The sequence below is a fragment of the Chiloscyllium plagiosum genome, unplaced genomic scaffold, assembly GCF_037043375.1.
Source record: "Chiloscyllium plagiosum isolate Xiang-an unplaced genomic scaffold, Cpla_swu_hap1 HiC_scaffold_23, whole genome shotgun sequence".
Classification (NCBI taxonomy): domain Eukaryota; kingdom Metazoa; phylum Chordata; class Chondrichthyes; order Orectolobiformes; family Hemiscylliidae; genus Chiloscyllium; species Chiloscyllium plagiosum.
Genome location: NW_028270161.1, coordinates 13209064 through 13226508, shown reverse-complemented (window position 1 = coordinate 13226508; position 17445 = coordinate 13209064). Strand labels below are relative to the sequence as shown.

Genomic DNA, 17445 nt, shown 5'->3' with positions numbered 1-17445 from the left:
AATTACAAAGCTCAAGTTATGTATAATTAAACAAATGAATTGCAGAACTGCACTATAATTTGCATTTCTGAACACTGAAGGAACACCATTGAAATGTATCCCAAAAGAAACTACTTATTTTCTGCAGTGTGTGAATGAGGAAGAAGGGGGAGCTCGAAGGAGACTTTACAGGCAACAGCCTGGGCAGGAAAAGAAGCTATTGCTTGGTTTAATTTGGTGGCAATTGGTTTGGTGAGTCATGAACAGGACAGTCCTTTGTACGTTTGACGCAACACTATTGTGTGTGAAGACTCCAGGGTAAATTCAATGCTCTGTCCTAGCAATTTGCTGACCCATGTTTCCTTCAAATGCAACAGCTTGTTGGTGGCATGGGATCAACAAACTCACCCTGATTAATGAAGGAAAAATCAGCTTTCTGCGTATTCATGTTCAACAAACACTTTTGCTTGAATAACTTTCAAAGGGTTTGCATTTTAGGACGCAAGTTAAACTCACATTCAAGATTGACATGAAGGAGGGTAAAAGGGCAGTATCCGATCATCACAAAGCACAAGCTTGTCATCAATAGATGTGAACATGACAGTTTGATTGGATATTATAATCATATGTATAGATTCGAATATGATTGCAAAATGTGGTTTATGTGTATAAACTTGGAATGTAGAGCAGAAGGAACGCGGTTAGGTAGAGTGTGTGTAAATGCATAATCTTTTCCTAGATATCCAATATCTGTAAACGGAGCATAAAACCATTATTTTGCAGCAAATTGGAGAGTTATCCACTATCTTTGATGAGAATACTTTCTATGCATGCATGAATAAATAAATACTTAGACAAAAAAATCATAAGTCTTGTTTGGTCTTTAAGGAATCAAAGGTGTGAAACCAAATGAGGTACGTACAACATTTCATTGCATGTTGTCCTGGCAATCAAGAAACTTTAGCAGAATATAACTTATAACTCAAGACATTATATAAGGCAACCCAATTTTCTCAATGCCAAAATGCATGCCTGGTCCTATACTTGGGACAATTTTAACCTGCAGATTTTTGGGGGTTAGAAAGCAAATTAAGAGCAGCACCTGAAGAGGTCTGATCTCAGGATTACTCACAAATGCCACGTGATAGTAGGGAGAAGAATGGAAGGATTGAGTGATTGAATGTGTGGCTAGCAAAATGATTCAGGGTGGAGTACATCAGATTTCTAAGGTATTGTCAGGGGGATGGGAATCTCAGGTGTAGCTCAAATTGGAGGAAGAAAAGGAAGAAGAAAACTAGCAAGTGAAACTCAAAGACAGACAAAATGAAGTACACCAAATAAGCTTATAAAATGGAACAATGTCAAAAAGTCAAAAGATGAGGACAAGGTCTGAGAATTCTGAAGGAATTCAGCAGGCTCTCCAGCACTCTGTTTGGTTTAGATTTCCAGTATCTGCAGTATTTTGCTTTAAAACATAAGAAACATTCTCTACCTGAACGCACACAGCATTTCATCACAAGATGATCTAAATGCATACTTAGAGGAAAACTGAGTCGGTGTTTTTAACGAAACATAGTTGTAGGATGATTAGACTGGGAACTAAATTTTACAAGAAATAAGATATTTGGGAAGGAGAATACAAAAGGAAAAGGAGGTGGTCTTGGCCTGACGATGGAGATCAGTAAATTGGTATGGGAGGATTGGAGATCAAAATAAACAAAATGCGTTTGGTGGCTAAGAAAAAGCACGAGGCAGCAAACATCGGTGCGAATTATTTATAGGCCACCAAATAGTTGTGGTAGCTTGAGGCATGGTGTTAGTCAGGAAACTAGAGGAGCATGTAGCAAGAATATATCTGTAACCATGGGTGACTGCAACCTGTGCTTCAGATTGGATAAACTAATTAGGATTAAATGCAGAGGGGATGAGTTTCTGGGATTCTTTAAGAATGGTTTTCTAGTGTATTATGTTGAGAAACCAATTAGTGAACAAGCGATTTTAGATACAGCATCACGTGACATGAAATTAATAACAACAGAAACTGCTGGAGAAACTCAGCAGGTCTGAGTAATGTAAACACCATAAAAAAATTAAAATGCACTATAAAAGCTTCTATAGGAATGCAAAAAGGAAACATTTGGCTAATATAAAAGTGGACCCATTTCAGGTAGAGTCATGAGCATTTATAATTGCAAGTAGAGAATTGGCAAGGGAGCTGAATGGTTATTTTGCCTCTGTCTTGACTGAAGAGGACACAAGAATTGTACCAGAATTAGAGATCCAAGAAACTAAGGAATTGAAGGGAAAAAGTATTTGCAAAAATGTCAGTATTGGAGAAGTGAATGGCAGGTTTAGGGCTATATTTGCCTTAAAAGTCAGTGCATGGTATCCAGCAGGTCATCTACATGTTTGCAAGAAGAGATGCGAGGTTTTAAGATACATTTCAACCACCTAAACCCATCAGATTTTATACACACTTACAAGTTGACTCTTACATTTAGAAGGCTATTTTAAAGCTTTAATGTTTGACTAACATACAGTGACCTATAGTAAATATTGGTGTAGTTATAACGGTTACCTTCAGAATCATCCAGTCCATGTTGCTGAGTATTATCAGTTTGTTTTATAACAGAAGCATCCTCTCTGTTGTCTGTTTGATTTGAGTCCACCAGGTTTCTTTCTGCCAAAGATCCATCAACTGCATCCTGGACATCGTTGTATTGTACTAAGTCAGTCATGTTTCTGTCATCTGTTGAACATACGTCATAGCATTGTTACACATCAATGCCCAACAAATCCTTACCCAACATATTAACAATGGTCCCATCTAAAGAATTACTTCAAAAGTTGACTTAAAGTTACGATACTTCAGATGGTGAAAGACATAACCCATGAGCAAAGTCATTTTTGCACTCGAGATGCCTCACGAGTGTCAGCTGGTGAAAGGTAGGGCTAGAACCCATTCCAACCCGTATCCAGACAAAATAACAATATTTTAAAATTACGTCATCGACAAATGAAGATTTACGTCAAAAAAGTCCACAGGAAGCACCATTATTTGAATACTGGCAGACTACTGTTCTTCCTTTAGGAAAAAGGAGATGAATGTTATCAAAAAAAAAAAATAGTGCACTAAATTAAGGAAGCAGGCAGATCAACTGCTATCGGGAGCCCTTTAAGGTAGGTCAAGGGCGTGGGAGTCAAATTTGCAGCCTATGAGTCAGGTGGAGCACTGCTAATTACTGATGGTATGAGCACAACAGATAGAGATGATCTAAATTCAGGAAACTGAGATGTAGAAGTGGTTTGGGTAAAGAAAAGAGATGAAGTGGTATACAGGCCTCTAAACAGTAACCAAATGATGAAGCAAATCATAGAGGACAAAATAGTATCAACCATGGGGGATCTTATTTGACATGTAAAACAGAAAAAAAGGTAGTCTTGATGAGGAATTATTAGACTTTTTTGGAAGATTTTCTTAGAACAGCTCATTCTAGAGCTAACCAGAATGCAGGCTCTACTGGACTTGATACTGTGCAATTAGATAGGATTAATAACCTCATGCAGAAGATACCCCATGGAGCAATTATAATATGATTGATCATTCACAGGATGAGGGTATTCTTGGCAAGGTCAGTAATTATTGTCCATCCCTAACTATATTGCTGTGGGTCTAGAAACACAGAGAAGCCAAATCAGCTAAGGACAGCAGATTTCTTGAAGGATATTAATGAACTAAAAGGGATTTTTTTACATCAATCAACAATAGTTACATGGTTGTCATTAGATTATTTTATCCCAAATTTTTAAAAAACTGAATTTAAATTTCACTTTATTTAAATTGAATTTTAAATGACAGAATCCCTAAAAGCATTAAAATACAGAGGTACCTAGCCATACAGGTCAACAGTTCCCTGAAAGTGGCAACATAAGTGGATAATGTGGTCAACAAGGCATATGACATGCTTGCCTTCAATGGCATTGAATATAAAACTCAACAAGTCATGTTGCAGTTGAATAGAACTTTAGATAGGCCATGTTTGGAATATTCTGTAGTTCTGGTCACCACACTACCAAAGGATGTGGAGGCTTTGCAGAGGGTGCAGAGAAGGTTTATCTGGTTTACAGGCTTTCAGACATGAGGAAAGATTGGACAAATTTGGTTTGGTTTCACTTGAAAGTTGGAGGTTGAGGGGGCGACCTGATGGAAGTTTACAAAATTACACGAGGTATGGATAGAATCAATATATTTTTTCCCAGGGTAGAAATGTCAATTACTAGGGCAAATAGATTAAAGGTAAAAGGGGGAAATTTAAGGTAAATGTCGGAGGCAGTCTTTTACACACAGAGAGTGATGTGTGGAATGCGCTGTCAGAGGAAATCATGCGTGGAATGCGCTGTCAGAGGAAATCATAGAGGCGGGTACAATAGCAGCATTTGAAAGATGGGAGTGAGTGGGGATGAAGCAGTGTGGAGCAGGTGGTGGAATTGGTGCAGTGGTGGGGGAGATCACCTTCTCACAAGGTGAGCTGCTGGTGAGGTTAGTTGGAAAAGAAGAAGCTTATGAGGTTCCAAAGAAGCTTGACAGGGTATAAACGTACAGGTTGTTTTCCCCAGCTAGGGGATCTAGAATATGTCATCTTCTGGTCCTATTGCAACAAATTAGCAATAGGATATTAACTATATTCTTAAATTACTTAGGTCAAGGGCATTGTTTGTGTGAGTACTTAGAACACTTATAAAGAGAGACTGCTGGGACACTCTGTCAGTTGGTAGGAAGCAGACAGGTAAATGTTCCATTATGTGAATAAATCTACTGTTGAGAAAAATGTTAGTGTCTTATTTTACACTTCACCAATTGATTTGGGATCAAAATAACACAACATAAAATCTGCCGTGTTCTCATTTAATCTAATTTCTCAATCATTGATAAACCCGATATTGAAGCACCAGAATGAGAGGCAAATGGAAATTCACTTAAAATGCTAGGGCATGGCAGGCCAAGGGTCAAGTGAAGGCAAACAGGATTATCGTAACTTGGCATTTGTTTGTCAGCAAATTTGGTGGGCTGAAGAGTCTCTATATAAACTAAATGACTCCATGACTTCACAGGAAGAACACCTTTCTGTGTACTCCATAGGCTCTTTGTAACTCACAAGAACAAAGGATTGACAGCCCTGATCTAATATGACTACCACTCATGCTTTTCCTTTCCCCTCCCAATTAGAAACTACTGCCCAATCCATACAAAACCTGGACTGGCTCTAAGAAAACCTGGGCTTTAGCAATACTTTAAAAAGTAACTCAGAAAACTGAAGCCATTTGGAGGTTAGCATGGCATTTTTCATTGTTTTAAATGTAAATGCTGTGCTTAAATGTTCTTGCCATGAATGAGGGGCAGGAATGTTAATATTTAATAATGACAGACTGCCCATGCACACGATTCCACACCAGAATTGTGCATTCAGATAATCTATTCCAGAATCTACTCTTTATGCCAATACCAAGGAGTGGATTCAATCAGTACTTCATGAAATAATTCCACGGCGCCCAGTATCCCATCACCAAGTCACCCTTTATTTACCCGAGCATAGTACGTGACACTGACCCAGCTAGCTCAGAGCTAGCTCCTAGAGTGAGCAGAATCCTTGACACTCCTGTTTATATCTGTCAGCCAGGATTCCATGACTGGACCTGGTTAACAACCCCAGTCAGGGAACTCATATTCTATGTGGTCCACCTGGTTGACCTCATTCTAATCACTACACTATGGACATTAAGAAAACAAATTGGATCATTTTCTTCAACATGAACGTCAATGTTCATGACATGTTAATGAAATGAACAATGATGACACGAATACTTTTAAAACATTAAACCTTACTGACATTGTGTTAACAACACAATCCTGTGCAAATTGCAGCAACTTTCAGAATAGTAACAATCCCAAACCTGTTAATGAAGTCAATTTCAGAGACAAATTGAGCTCCTGGTTCTCCTGTTCCAGCCCAGCAGCATGTAGGTTATTAGTGGGTTCCTGTTCACACTCCTATTCACAAAATAAAGTACAAATTAAAGCAATTTACATCCAACTGATCTACAGGAATTATAGCAATTCCACTTAATAGTTCCTCACATCATTATAAGTCACTAAACTCAAATACATAACTGCTATTAAACATCAATTTGAAAATACATTTATGTACAATTACATCACTCTGATCCATTTCTCCTTCCTCATAGCTATCTACTTTCATTTATCTTAATCCTAAAAGACCTAACACTTCTACCTTTCTAGCCAACAGTCCACTGTCTAGACATTAGTATTTTTAAAGATATGAAATCTGCTGTTTTATTCCACATTCTATACCATTTCAGAAGTTCCATCTCAATCGCAGGGAACTGATGATGCAATAGTAATGTCACTGGATAGTAACCCAGAAACGCAGGTTAATAATCTGAAAACATGGGTTTGACTCCCACCATGGCAGATGAAGAAATTAGGATTCAACAAAAAGATCTGGAATAAAAATCTAGCCTAACATCGATTGCACTGATCATTGTTGTGACAATCACCATGGTTCACTAATGTCTATAGGGAAGGAAATCTGCCATCCTTACCTGGTCTGGTCAAATGTGGCTCCAGGCCCACAGCAATGTGGTTGACTCTTAAATTGTCCTCTGGACAATTAGTGGAGCAATAAATACTGATGAACATACCATGACAAATAAAGAAAGCTTATATAGGGACAGAACAGTGGCTCAATGATTAGTACTGCTGCCTCACAACACCAAGGACCCGGTTTGATTCCACCCTCGAGTGCCTGTTTGTGTGGAGTTTGCACATTTTCCCCCTATTTGCATGCGTTTCCTCTGTGTGCTCCGGTTTCCTCCCACAGTGCAAAGGTGTGCAGGTTAGGTGGACTGGCCACGCTAAATTGCCCATAGCATCCAGGGATGTGCAGGCTAGGTGGATTAGCCATGAGAAGTGTATCAGGTATAGGGTATGGGTGTGGTTCTGGGTGGGATGCCCTTGAAAGGGTTGGTGTGGACTTGATGGCTGAAGGGCCTGCTTCCACACTGTAGGGATCCTAAGTTCATAACCACTTGCAGTTTTATGAGTTTTTCCCACTACCTACAGCTGTAGATATACATTGTGTGGTCTGGGAAACCGAAAGAGAGACAGGGTCTGGAATCTTGTCCAGGCCTCTGGCACTCTACACACCGCTCATTTGGGCCTCTTGAGTACTCCTGATTTTTAATTAGACCAACACTGACTGTGCCTTTATCAACCGGACCAACTCTGAAAGGGCCCTCCCTAAAACTCTCTGCCTCCCTTTCAGTCTTTAAGGCATTCCTTCAAACCTACATGGCTAACAAAGATTAGAATTCTCTTCAGGGGAGTTTGCAAATTGAAAATACGATGGTAAAGGAGTGGACTAGAACAATCATTGATGTCTTGAAATATTTCTGGGAAAAAGACTAAAGGAATTGACTGCTGAATCGAAACAAACAGCTGACCCTTCCTTTCTTAGGGGATCTGCATTCTATTTGATGAAATAAGTTGGTACCAGTTAATTTGAAATATGATCTACTCTGGAGAGAATCATAAGCTAGGAGCTCTGTAGAGTTTCCATGCACCAGGACAGTTATGGGAAGAACACAAGAGACTGGTCCTGAAACTATTTGCTCATTTGGAGAGCCAGTGCAGATAAGATGGGCTGAGTGGCCTCTGCCTGAACGGAGAAAATGGAATTACACAAAATACTGTCCCTTATTACAAACAATAACTTCCAAGTCATGTCTAGAAAGCAGCATCAGCAGTAGTAGGAGTACTGACCTGTCCAGAAGAGGTGTGTGCTGAGTCTTGCAGACCACCACTGCAACCTAGTGCTTCTGGACTTTGTATGTTATCATTACTGCTTGCACTTTCATCACTCAGAGGATGTTCTTCATCTGGTTGCGAAGTGGCACAAGGCAGTGTTTCACCATCACAAGAAGTGACGAGATTTGATTTCTTCTCAATCCTCTTAATCACGGACGAGATGATTACTTCTGCCGTCTGCTGCATTTCTGAAGTGGCTGATTCAGAACCACTTTCACTGAAAGCAGGCTGTCCCACAGCAGTCAGTTCTGTGTGCAGATCTCCTGCAGCAGGTTCCAGAGTCCCATAGCGTTCCTGTACCTGCCTTATCGAGGTCTGCAGCATCTCACTAGACTTGGTATAAAACAACCCGATCCACATATGAAGAATAAGCTTCACTTCCTTCATGGTCTCTTGGATCGTTGGATCCCAGGGCCTAAAAGGGGAAAGGAAAAGGGCAGATGGGGTGAAAGCATTACTAACTGGAGGAAAAGAAACCTACAGGTATTCCTGAGCACAATTACCAGACTTTTCTTTTATAGAATTCTGCACCTCTAATCTCTTGAGTTTTGCTAAAGGGGAGTGAACCTAATATTTGAAGTAGTCCATCATTTTCCCATTGAAAAAAACCTGTCCAGTCAATGACTTGACTATAATGGGATGCGTAGACTTTCCAGCACTCCTCTTCCAGTTTGCTCTCCTGTTTATTGGGAGTGCCTGTTTATTCAGTACATTTGGCAGTAACGTTATCTAGATTAGGCACACTGGAGGGTTTTTTTTAAAATGTGCTCTGCTCTGTGGTGAATTTGTTGGCAGAAAATACCCCCCCTTCCCCCGCTACAGGGTCTGAGAGGAGGTTGGCATCACTATTGTGTATCCACAGAGCTGACACCAATGTGGATCGCACATTTGATAAAGTGGTCAGACCACATGTTAGGAGCATGTAAGCAGAGAGTCAATCGGTAACACCAGGAAGACCAGGTGCTGGAGTCAGCCAAGTTTCTCACACTCACCAGCCGGTTTTCCGCTAAGACACTGGCTTGTCAGAGTCATGTGGCAAGAGCCAAGTTTGTGGCACCATGTGTAATCCAGCTGTTTGGGTTGGATGGACCATGACGGGAAGGATAATAATAGCAAGCGATTCAATTAATAGGGAATAGAACGACATTTCACTGGCTGTAGACATGACCTCAAGGATGGTGCGTTATGTCTCTGATATCAGGCTCACAGGATAGCTGCAGGACATTCTTTTGGGGAAGGTTGAAGACTTGGGGCCATGGTCCACAGTAGCACCAACAACAAAGGCAGAAAGAGGAATGAGATCCTAGAAGGAGAACTTAAGGAGCCAGGCAAGAGACTGAAAAGCAGGATCTTCAAGGCAAAAATCTCAGGATTACTCCCAGGAACCTGGTGCGAGTAAGTGTAGGGATTGGAAGAATAAGTGAATGAACACATGGCTGAAAAAATGGCACAGGAGCGAGGGCTTTAGTCTTCTGTGTTATTGAGACCGGTTCAGGAGCCGATGGGAAGTGAACAAGGACATTTGCTACTGCTATTGGAATTGGTTTAAACTAACTAGCCAGAGGGTGGGAAACCATCCAGAGAATATGTACAGAATAAAGACAAACCTGTTTATATTAAAAGCTGCAAATGTAAATGGAAAATATCAGAAACAAGACCATCAGACTATAAGATGGACAAGTAGAATTGGGCCCATTGAGTCTGCCCCACCAGTCAATCATGGCTGATATGTTTCTCAACCCCATCCTCCTGCCTTGTCCTCATAACCCTGGATGCCTTTACTAATCAAGTAAGTACCTATCTATCTCCATCTTAAATACACTCAATGACTCAGCCTCCATAACGTGTTGTGGCATTGAGTTCCACAGATTCACCAACCTCTGAATGAAGAAATTCCTCCTTGTCTCAGTGCTAAAGAGTTGTCCCTTCTCAGTGTGACTGTGCCCTCAGCTCCTAGTCTCTCCTACTAGTGGAAACATCTCCTCCACATCCACGCTATCCAGGCCTCTCAGTATTCGGTAAGGTTTAAACTAACTCTGCAGGGGCATGGGAACCTAGACTGTAGCTTTAGGGTGCAGGACCTGGAGGTTGGGAACATGGCATCAATCTCACAGGAGGGTGCCTGTAAACAGGAAAGTGTCTTGAAGTGTGTATACTTCAATGCAAGAAGTATACGAAATAAGGTAGGTGAACTTGCAGCGTGGGTTGGTACCTGGGATTTCAATGTTGTGGCTATTACGGAGACATGGGTAGAACAGGGACAGGATTGGCTGTTACAGGTTCCAGGGTTTAAATGTTTTAGTAGGGTCAGAGGTGGAGGTAAAAGAGGGGGAGGTGTGGCATTGCTTGTCAAAGATAGTATTACAGCGGTGGAAAGGACGATGGATGAAGACTCGCCATCTGAGGTAGTTTGGGCTGAGGCTAGGAATAGGAAAGGTGAGGTCACCCTGTTAGGAGTTCTCTACAGGCCTCCTAATAGTCCTAGAGACGTAGAAGAAAGGATTGCGAGGATGATTCAGGAGAAGAGTGAAAGTAATAGGGTGGTTGTTATGGGGGACTTTAACTTTCCAGATATTGACTGGGAAAGCTATAGCTCGAGTTCGTTAGATGGGTCGGTGTTTGTTCAATGTTTCCTGACACAATATGTAGACAGGCCAACAAGAGGTGAGGCCATACTGGATTTGGTTCTGGGTAACGAACCAGGGCAGGTGTTAGAATTGGAGGTAGGTGAGCACTTTGGGGACAGTGACCACAATTCAGTGACTTTTACTCTAGTGATGGAGAGGGATAAGTGTGCACTGCAGGGCAAGAGTTATAGCTGGGGGCAGGGAAATTATGATGCGGTGAGGCACGACTTAGAATGCATGGCTTGGAAAAGTAGGCTTCAAGGCATGGGCACAATTGATATGTGGAGCTTGTTCAAGGAGCAACTATTGAGTGTCCTTGGTAAGTATGTACCTGTCAGGCAGGGAGGAAAGGGTCGTGTGAAGGAGCCGTGGTTTAATAAGGAATTGGAATCCCTTGTTAAATGGAAGAGGGCGGCCTATGTAAAGATGAGGCGTGAAGGTTCAATTAGGGCGATTGAGAGTTATAAGGTAGCCAGGAAGGATCTGAAGAGAGAGCTAAGAGCAGCAAGGAGGGGACATGAAAAGTCCTTAGTTGGTAGGATTAGGGAAAACCCTAAGGCTTTCTATAGGTATGTCAGGAATAAAAGAATGACTAGGGTAGGAATAGGTCCAGTCAAGGATAGTAGTGGGAAGTTGCGTGTGGAGGCTGAAGAGATTGGGGAGACACTGAATGAATACTTTTCGTCAGTATTCACTCAGGAACAGGACATTGTTGCCGATATGAATATTGAGTCACAATTAATTAGAATGGACGGCTTTGAGGTATGTAGGGAAGAGGTGTTGGAAATTCTGGAAAGGGTGAAAATAGATAAGTCCCCTGGGCCTGATGGCATTTATCCTAGGATTCTCTGGGAAGCAAGGGAGGAGATTGCAGAGCCATTGGCCTTGATTTTTATGTCCTCGTTGTCTACAGGAATAGTGCCAGAAGACTGGAGGGTAGCAAATGTGGTTCCCTTGTTCAAGAAGGGGAGTAGGGATAACCCTAGTAACTATAGGCCGGTGAGTCTCACTTCTGTTGTGGGCAAAGTGTTAGAGAGAAATGTAAGGGATAGGATTTATGAACATCTGGATAGGAATAATGTGATCAAGGATAGTCAGCATGGTTTTGTGAAGGGCAGGTCATGCCTCACAAACCTTATTGAATTCTTTGAGAAGGTGACTAAGGAGGTAGACGAGGGTAAAGTGGTAGATGTGGTGTATATGGATTTTAGTAAGGCGTTTGATAAGGTTCCCCATGGTAGGCTACTGCAAAAAATACGGAGGTATGGCATTGAGGGTGAGTTGGAGGTTTGGATTAGGAATTGGCTGGCTAGAAGAAGACAGAGGGTAGTAGTTGAGGGTAAAGGTTCATCTTGGAGTGCAGTTACTAGAGGTGTTCTGCAAGGATCTGTTTTGGGACCATTGCTGTTTGTCATTTTTATAAATGACCTGGAGGAGGGGCTAGAAGGTTGGGTGAGCAAGTTTGCAGATGATACGAAAGTCAGTGGAGTTGTTGACAGTGAGGAAGGATGTGTCAGGTTACAGCGGGATATAGATAAGTTGCAGAGGTGGGCAGAAAGGTGGCAAATGCAGTTCAATGTAGGTAAGTGTGAGGTGATTCACTTTGGTAAGAATACCAAGAAGATGGGGTAATAGGCTAATGGTCGGATACTTAGTAGTGTGGATGAGCAGAGGGATCTTGGTGTCCATGTACACAGATCTCTGAAAGTTGCCACCCAGGTAAATAGTGCGGTGAAGAAGGCATTTGGCATACTGGCTTTTATTGGTAGAGGAATTGAGTTCCGGAGCCCTGAGGTCATGTTGCAGTTGTATAAGACTCTGGTGCATCCGCATCTGGAGTATTGTGTGCAGTTTTGTTCGCCATACTATAGGAAGGATGTGGAGGCACTGGAACGGGTGCAGAGGAGGTTTACCAGGATGTTGCCTGGTATGGTAGGAAGATCGTATGAGGAAAGGCTGAGGCACTTGGGGCTGTTTTCATTGGAGAAAAGAAGGTTTAGGGGTGACTTGATAGAGGTGTACAAGATGATTAGGGGTTTAGATAGGGTTGACCATGAGAACCTTTTTCTACTTATGGAGTCAGCTATTATGAGGGAGCATAGCTTTAAATTAAGAGGTGGTAGGTATAGGACAGATGTTAGGGGTAGATTCTTTACTCAGCGAGTCATGAGTTCATGGAATGCCCTGCCAGTAGCAGTGGTGGACTCTCCCTCTTTATGGGCATTTAAACAGGCATTAGATAGGCATATGGAGGATAGTGGGCTAGTGTAGGTTAGGTGGGCTTGGATCGGCGCAACATCGAGGGCCAAAGGGCCTGTAATGCGCTGTATTTTTCTATGTTCTATGTTCTAGATCTCCCATCATCCTTCCAAACCTCATCAGAGTCCTCAATCACTTCTCAAATGTCAAGACCTTAATGCCAGAGGTCATTCTCATAAACCTTCTCTCGAGCCATTCCAGCATCAGCACATCCTTCCTTAGATACAGCGCCCAAAACTACTCATGAGATTCCAAATTTGGTGTGACCAGAGCCTTATATAGTCTCAGAGGTACATTTCTGCTCTTGTATTCCAGCCCTCTTGAAAGAATGCAAACATTGCATTTGTCTTCCTAATTGCCAACTGAACCCACATATCAGCCTTTAGAAAATCTTGAACTAGGAATCCAAAATCACTTTGTGCCTCAGATGTCTGAAGCCTTTCCCCATTTAGAAAATAGTCCAAGGCTCTATTCTTCCTAACGAAGTGCATAACCTCACACTTTCCGACATTGTATTCCATCTGCCATTTCTTTGCCCACTCTCCTAGCTTGTCCAAGTACTTCTGCAGACTCCCCGCTTCCGCAACACCACCTATCCCTCCATCTATCTTTATGTCATGCTCAAACTTAGCAAAAGAGCCCTCAGTTCCTTCATCTAGATTGTTAATGTATAACATGAACAGCTGTGGTCTCAATGCTGACCTTTGTGGAACTCCACCAGTCACTGGCTACCAGCCTGAAAAAATAACCAATTATTCTCACTCTTTGCCTTCTGCCAGTCAGTCAATCATGTATCCATCCTTGTACCTTGTCCCTAACACCATCTATCTTGTGTAGCAGTCTCCTGTGCAGCACCTTGTCAAAGGCCTTCTTGAAATCCAAAAAGATCACATCCAAGGACTGGCAGCTTAATGTTCCAGGATACAAATTCTACGGGAAGGATAGAAAGGGAGGCAAGAGAGGAGGGGGAGTGGCATTTTTGATAAGGGATAGCATTACAGTTGTGCTGAGGGAGGATATTCCCGGAAATACATGCTGGGAAGTTATTTGGGTGGAATTGAGAAATAAGAAAGGGATGATCACCCTACTGGGATTGTATTATAGACCTGTATTATTGTATTCCTGAAGAAGGGCTTATGCCCAAAACGTTGATTCTCCTGTTCCTTGGATGCTGCCTGACCTGCTGCGCTTTTCCAGCAACACATTTTCAGCTCTTGTATTATAGACCCCCGAATAGTCAGAGGGAAATTGAGAAACAAACTTGTAAGGAGATCTCAGCTATCTGTAAGAATAATAGGGTAGTTATGGTAGGGGATTTTAACTATCCAAACATAGACTGGGACTGCCATAGTGTTAAAGGTTTAGATGGAGAGGAATTTGTTAAGTGTGTACAAGACAATTTTCTGATTCAGTATGTGGATGTACATAATACAGAAGGTGCAAAACTTGACATACTCTTGGGAAATAAGGCAGGGCAGGTGACTGAGGTGTCAGTGGGGGAGCACATTGGGGCCAGCGACCATAATTCTATTCGTTTTAAAATAGTGATGGAAAAGGATAGACCAGATCTAAAAGTTGAAGTTCTAAATTGGAGAAAGGCCAATTTTGACGGTATTAGGAAAGAACCTTTGAAAGCTGATTGGAGGCAGATGTTCGCAGATAAAGGGACAGCTGGAAAATGGGAAGCCTTCAGAAATGAGATAACCAGAATCCAGAGAAAGTATATTCCTGTCAGGGTGAAAGGGAAGGCTGGCAGGTATAGGGAATGCTGGTTGACTAAAGAAATTGAGGGTTTGATTAAGAAAAAGAAGGAAGCATATGTCAGGTATAGACAGGATAGATCGAGTGAATCCTTAGAAGAGTATAAAGAACGTAGGAATATACTTAAGAGGGAAATCAGGAGGGCAAAACAGGGACATGAGACTGCTTTGGCAAATAGAATTAAGGAAAATCCAAAGGGTTTTTACAAATATATTAAGGACAAAAGGGTAACAAGGGAGAGAATAGGGCCCCTCAAAGATCAGCAAGGCGGCCTTTGTGTGGAGCCGCAGAAAATGGGGGAGATACTAAATGAATATTTTGCATCAGTATTTACTGTGGGCAAAGATATGGAAGATATAGACTGTAGGGAAATGGATGGTGACATCTTGCAAAATGTACACATTACAGAGGAGGAAGTGCTGGATGTCTTGAAACGGTTAAAAGTGGGTAAATCCCCAGGACCTGATCAGGTGTACCCGAGCTCCATGGGCAAGCTAGAAAAGTGATTGCTGGGCCTCTTGCTGAGATATTTGTATCATCGATAGTCACAGGTGAGGTGCCGGAAGACTGGAGGTTGGCAAATGTGGTGCCACTGTTTAAGAAGGACGGTAAAGACAAGCCAGGGAACTATAGACCGGTGAGCCTGACCTCAGTGGTGGGCAAGTTGTTGGAGGGAATCCTGAGGGACAGGATGTACATGTATTTGGAAAGTCAAGGACTGATTAGGGATAGTCAACATGGCTTTGTGCGTGGGAAATCATGTCTCACAAACTTGATTCAGTTTTTTGAAGAAGTAACAAAGAAGATTGATGAGGGCAGAGCGGTAGATGTGATCTGTGGACTTCAGTAAAGCGTTCGACAAGGTTCCCCATGGGAGACTGATTAGCAAGGTTAGATCTCATGGAATAAAGGGAGAACTAGCCATTTGGATACAGAACTGGCTCAAAGGTAGAAGACAGAGGGTGGTGGTGGAGGGTTGTTTTTCAGACTGGAGGCCTGTGACCAGTGGAGTGCCACAAGAATCATTTACATAAATGATTTGGATGCGAGCATAAAAGGTACAGTTAGTAAGTTTGCAGATGACACCAACATTGGAGGTGTAGTGGACAGTGAAGAGGGTTAGCGCTTAAAAATGTGTTGCTGGAAAACGCAGCAGGTCAGGCAGCATCAAAGGAGAAGGAGAATCGACATTTTGGGCATAAGCCCTTCTTCAGGAATCCTTTGATGCTGCCTGACCTGCTGCGCTTTTCCAGTAACACATTTTTAAGCTCTGATCTCCAGCATCTGCAGTCCTCACTTTCTCCTAGTGAAGAGGGTTACCTCAGATTACAACAGGATCTGGACCAGATGGGCCAATGGGCTGAGAAGTGGCAGATGGAGTTTAATTCAGATAAATGCGAGGTGCTGCATTTTGGGAAAGCAAATCTTAGCAGGACTTATACACTTAACGGTAAGGTCCTAGGGAGTGTTACTGAACAAAGAGACCTTGGAGTGCAGGTTCATAGCTCCTGGAGTTGCAGGTAGATAGGATAGTGAAGAAGGCGTTTGATATGCTTTCCTTTATTGGTCAGAGTACTGAGTACAGGAGTTGGGAGGTCATGTTGCAGCTCTACAGGACATTGGTTAGGCCACTGTTGGAATATTGCGTGCAATTCTGGTCTCCTTCCTATCGGAAAGATGTTGTGAAACTTGAAAGGGTTCAGAAAAGATCTACAAGGATGTTGCCAGGGTTGGAGGATCTGAGCTACAGGTACAGGCTTAACAGGCTGGGGCTGTTTTCTCTGGAGCGTCAGAGACTGAGGGGTGACCTTATAGAGGTTTACAAAATTATGAGGGGCATGAATAGGATAAATAGACAAAGTCTTTTCCCTGGGGTCGGGGAGTCCAGAACTAGAGGGCATAAGTTTAGGGTGAGAGGGGAAAGATATAAAAGAGACCTAAGGGGCAACTTTTTCACGCAGAGGGTGGCACATGTATGGAATGAGCTGCCAGAGGATGTGGTGGAGGCTGGTACAATTGCAACATTTAAGAGGCATTTGGATGGATATATGAATAGGAAGGGTTTGGAGGGATATGGGCCAGGTGCCGGCAGGTGGGACTAGATTGGGTTGGGATATCTCGTCGGCATGGATGGGTTGGACCAAAGGGTCTGTTTCCATGCTGTACATCTCTATGACTCTATGACACTGGCTCTCCTTTGTCTAAACTGTGTTGCCTCCCCAAAGAATTGTGACAGATTTGTCAGGTATGACCTCCCTTTGATGAAGCCTTGCTGACTCAAACCTATTTTACCATTTGCTACCAAGTACTCCACAATCTCATCCATAATAATGGACTCTAAAAGCTTAACAATAACTGAGGTCAGGTTAACTAACCTATAGTTTCCTGTCTTCCCCTCCCTCCCTTTGTAAACAGGGGTTCATTTTAGGCATTTACCAGTCCTCTGACACCCTCCCTGACTCAACTGTTTCCTGAAAGATCACTACCAATGGTTTTACAATCTCCTCAGCTACCTCCTTCAGAACTCTGGGGTGTGGTCCACCCAGTTCAACTCAGACCTTGCAGCTTCCCCAGTACCTTCTCTGCAGTGATGGCCACTACACTCACCTCTGCCCCTTGACTCTCTTGAAGTTCTGGTATGCTGCTGGTATCTTCAATAGTGAAAACTGACACAAAGTATCTATTCAGTTCCTCGGCCATTTCTTTTTTCCTCATTACTACTTCTCCAGTCTCATTTTCCATCAGTCCCAATATCTTGCCTTTCTTTTACCTTTTCTGTATCTAAAATACTTTTGCAGTCTTCTTGTATATTACTAGCTAGCTTACCCTCATATTTCATCTTCTCGCTTCTTACTACTTTTTAGTTTTCATCTGCTGGTTTTTAAAGGCTTCCCAATCGCCTGGTTTCTCACTAGTATTCACCAAATTACATGC

The 17445-nt window shown here is 42.3% G+C and overlaps 1 protein-coding gene across 6 annotated transcripts in view; it reads right to left on the bottom strand.

Annotated features, from left to right (window-relative positions):
• LOC122561838 (uncharacterized) overlaps window positions 1-17445 on the bottom strand; it is a 104997-nt gene that overhangs the window by 26675 nt on the left and 60877 nt on the right. For all 6 annotated transcript variants that reach the window (XM_043714070.2, XM_087999368.1, XM_043714065.2 and 3 more), the window contains 3 exons: window positions 7820-8279; window positions 5932-6028; window positions 2558-2728 (listed from right to left, as the gene is read on the bottom strand). In XM_043714070.2, coding sequence (XP_043570005.2) covers window positions 2558-2728; window positions 5932-6028; window positions 7820-8279 — 728 coding nt within the window. The remainder of the gene's footprint in view (window positions 1-2557; window positions 2729-5931; window positions 6029-7819; window positions 8280-17445) is intronic.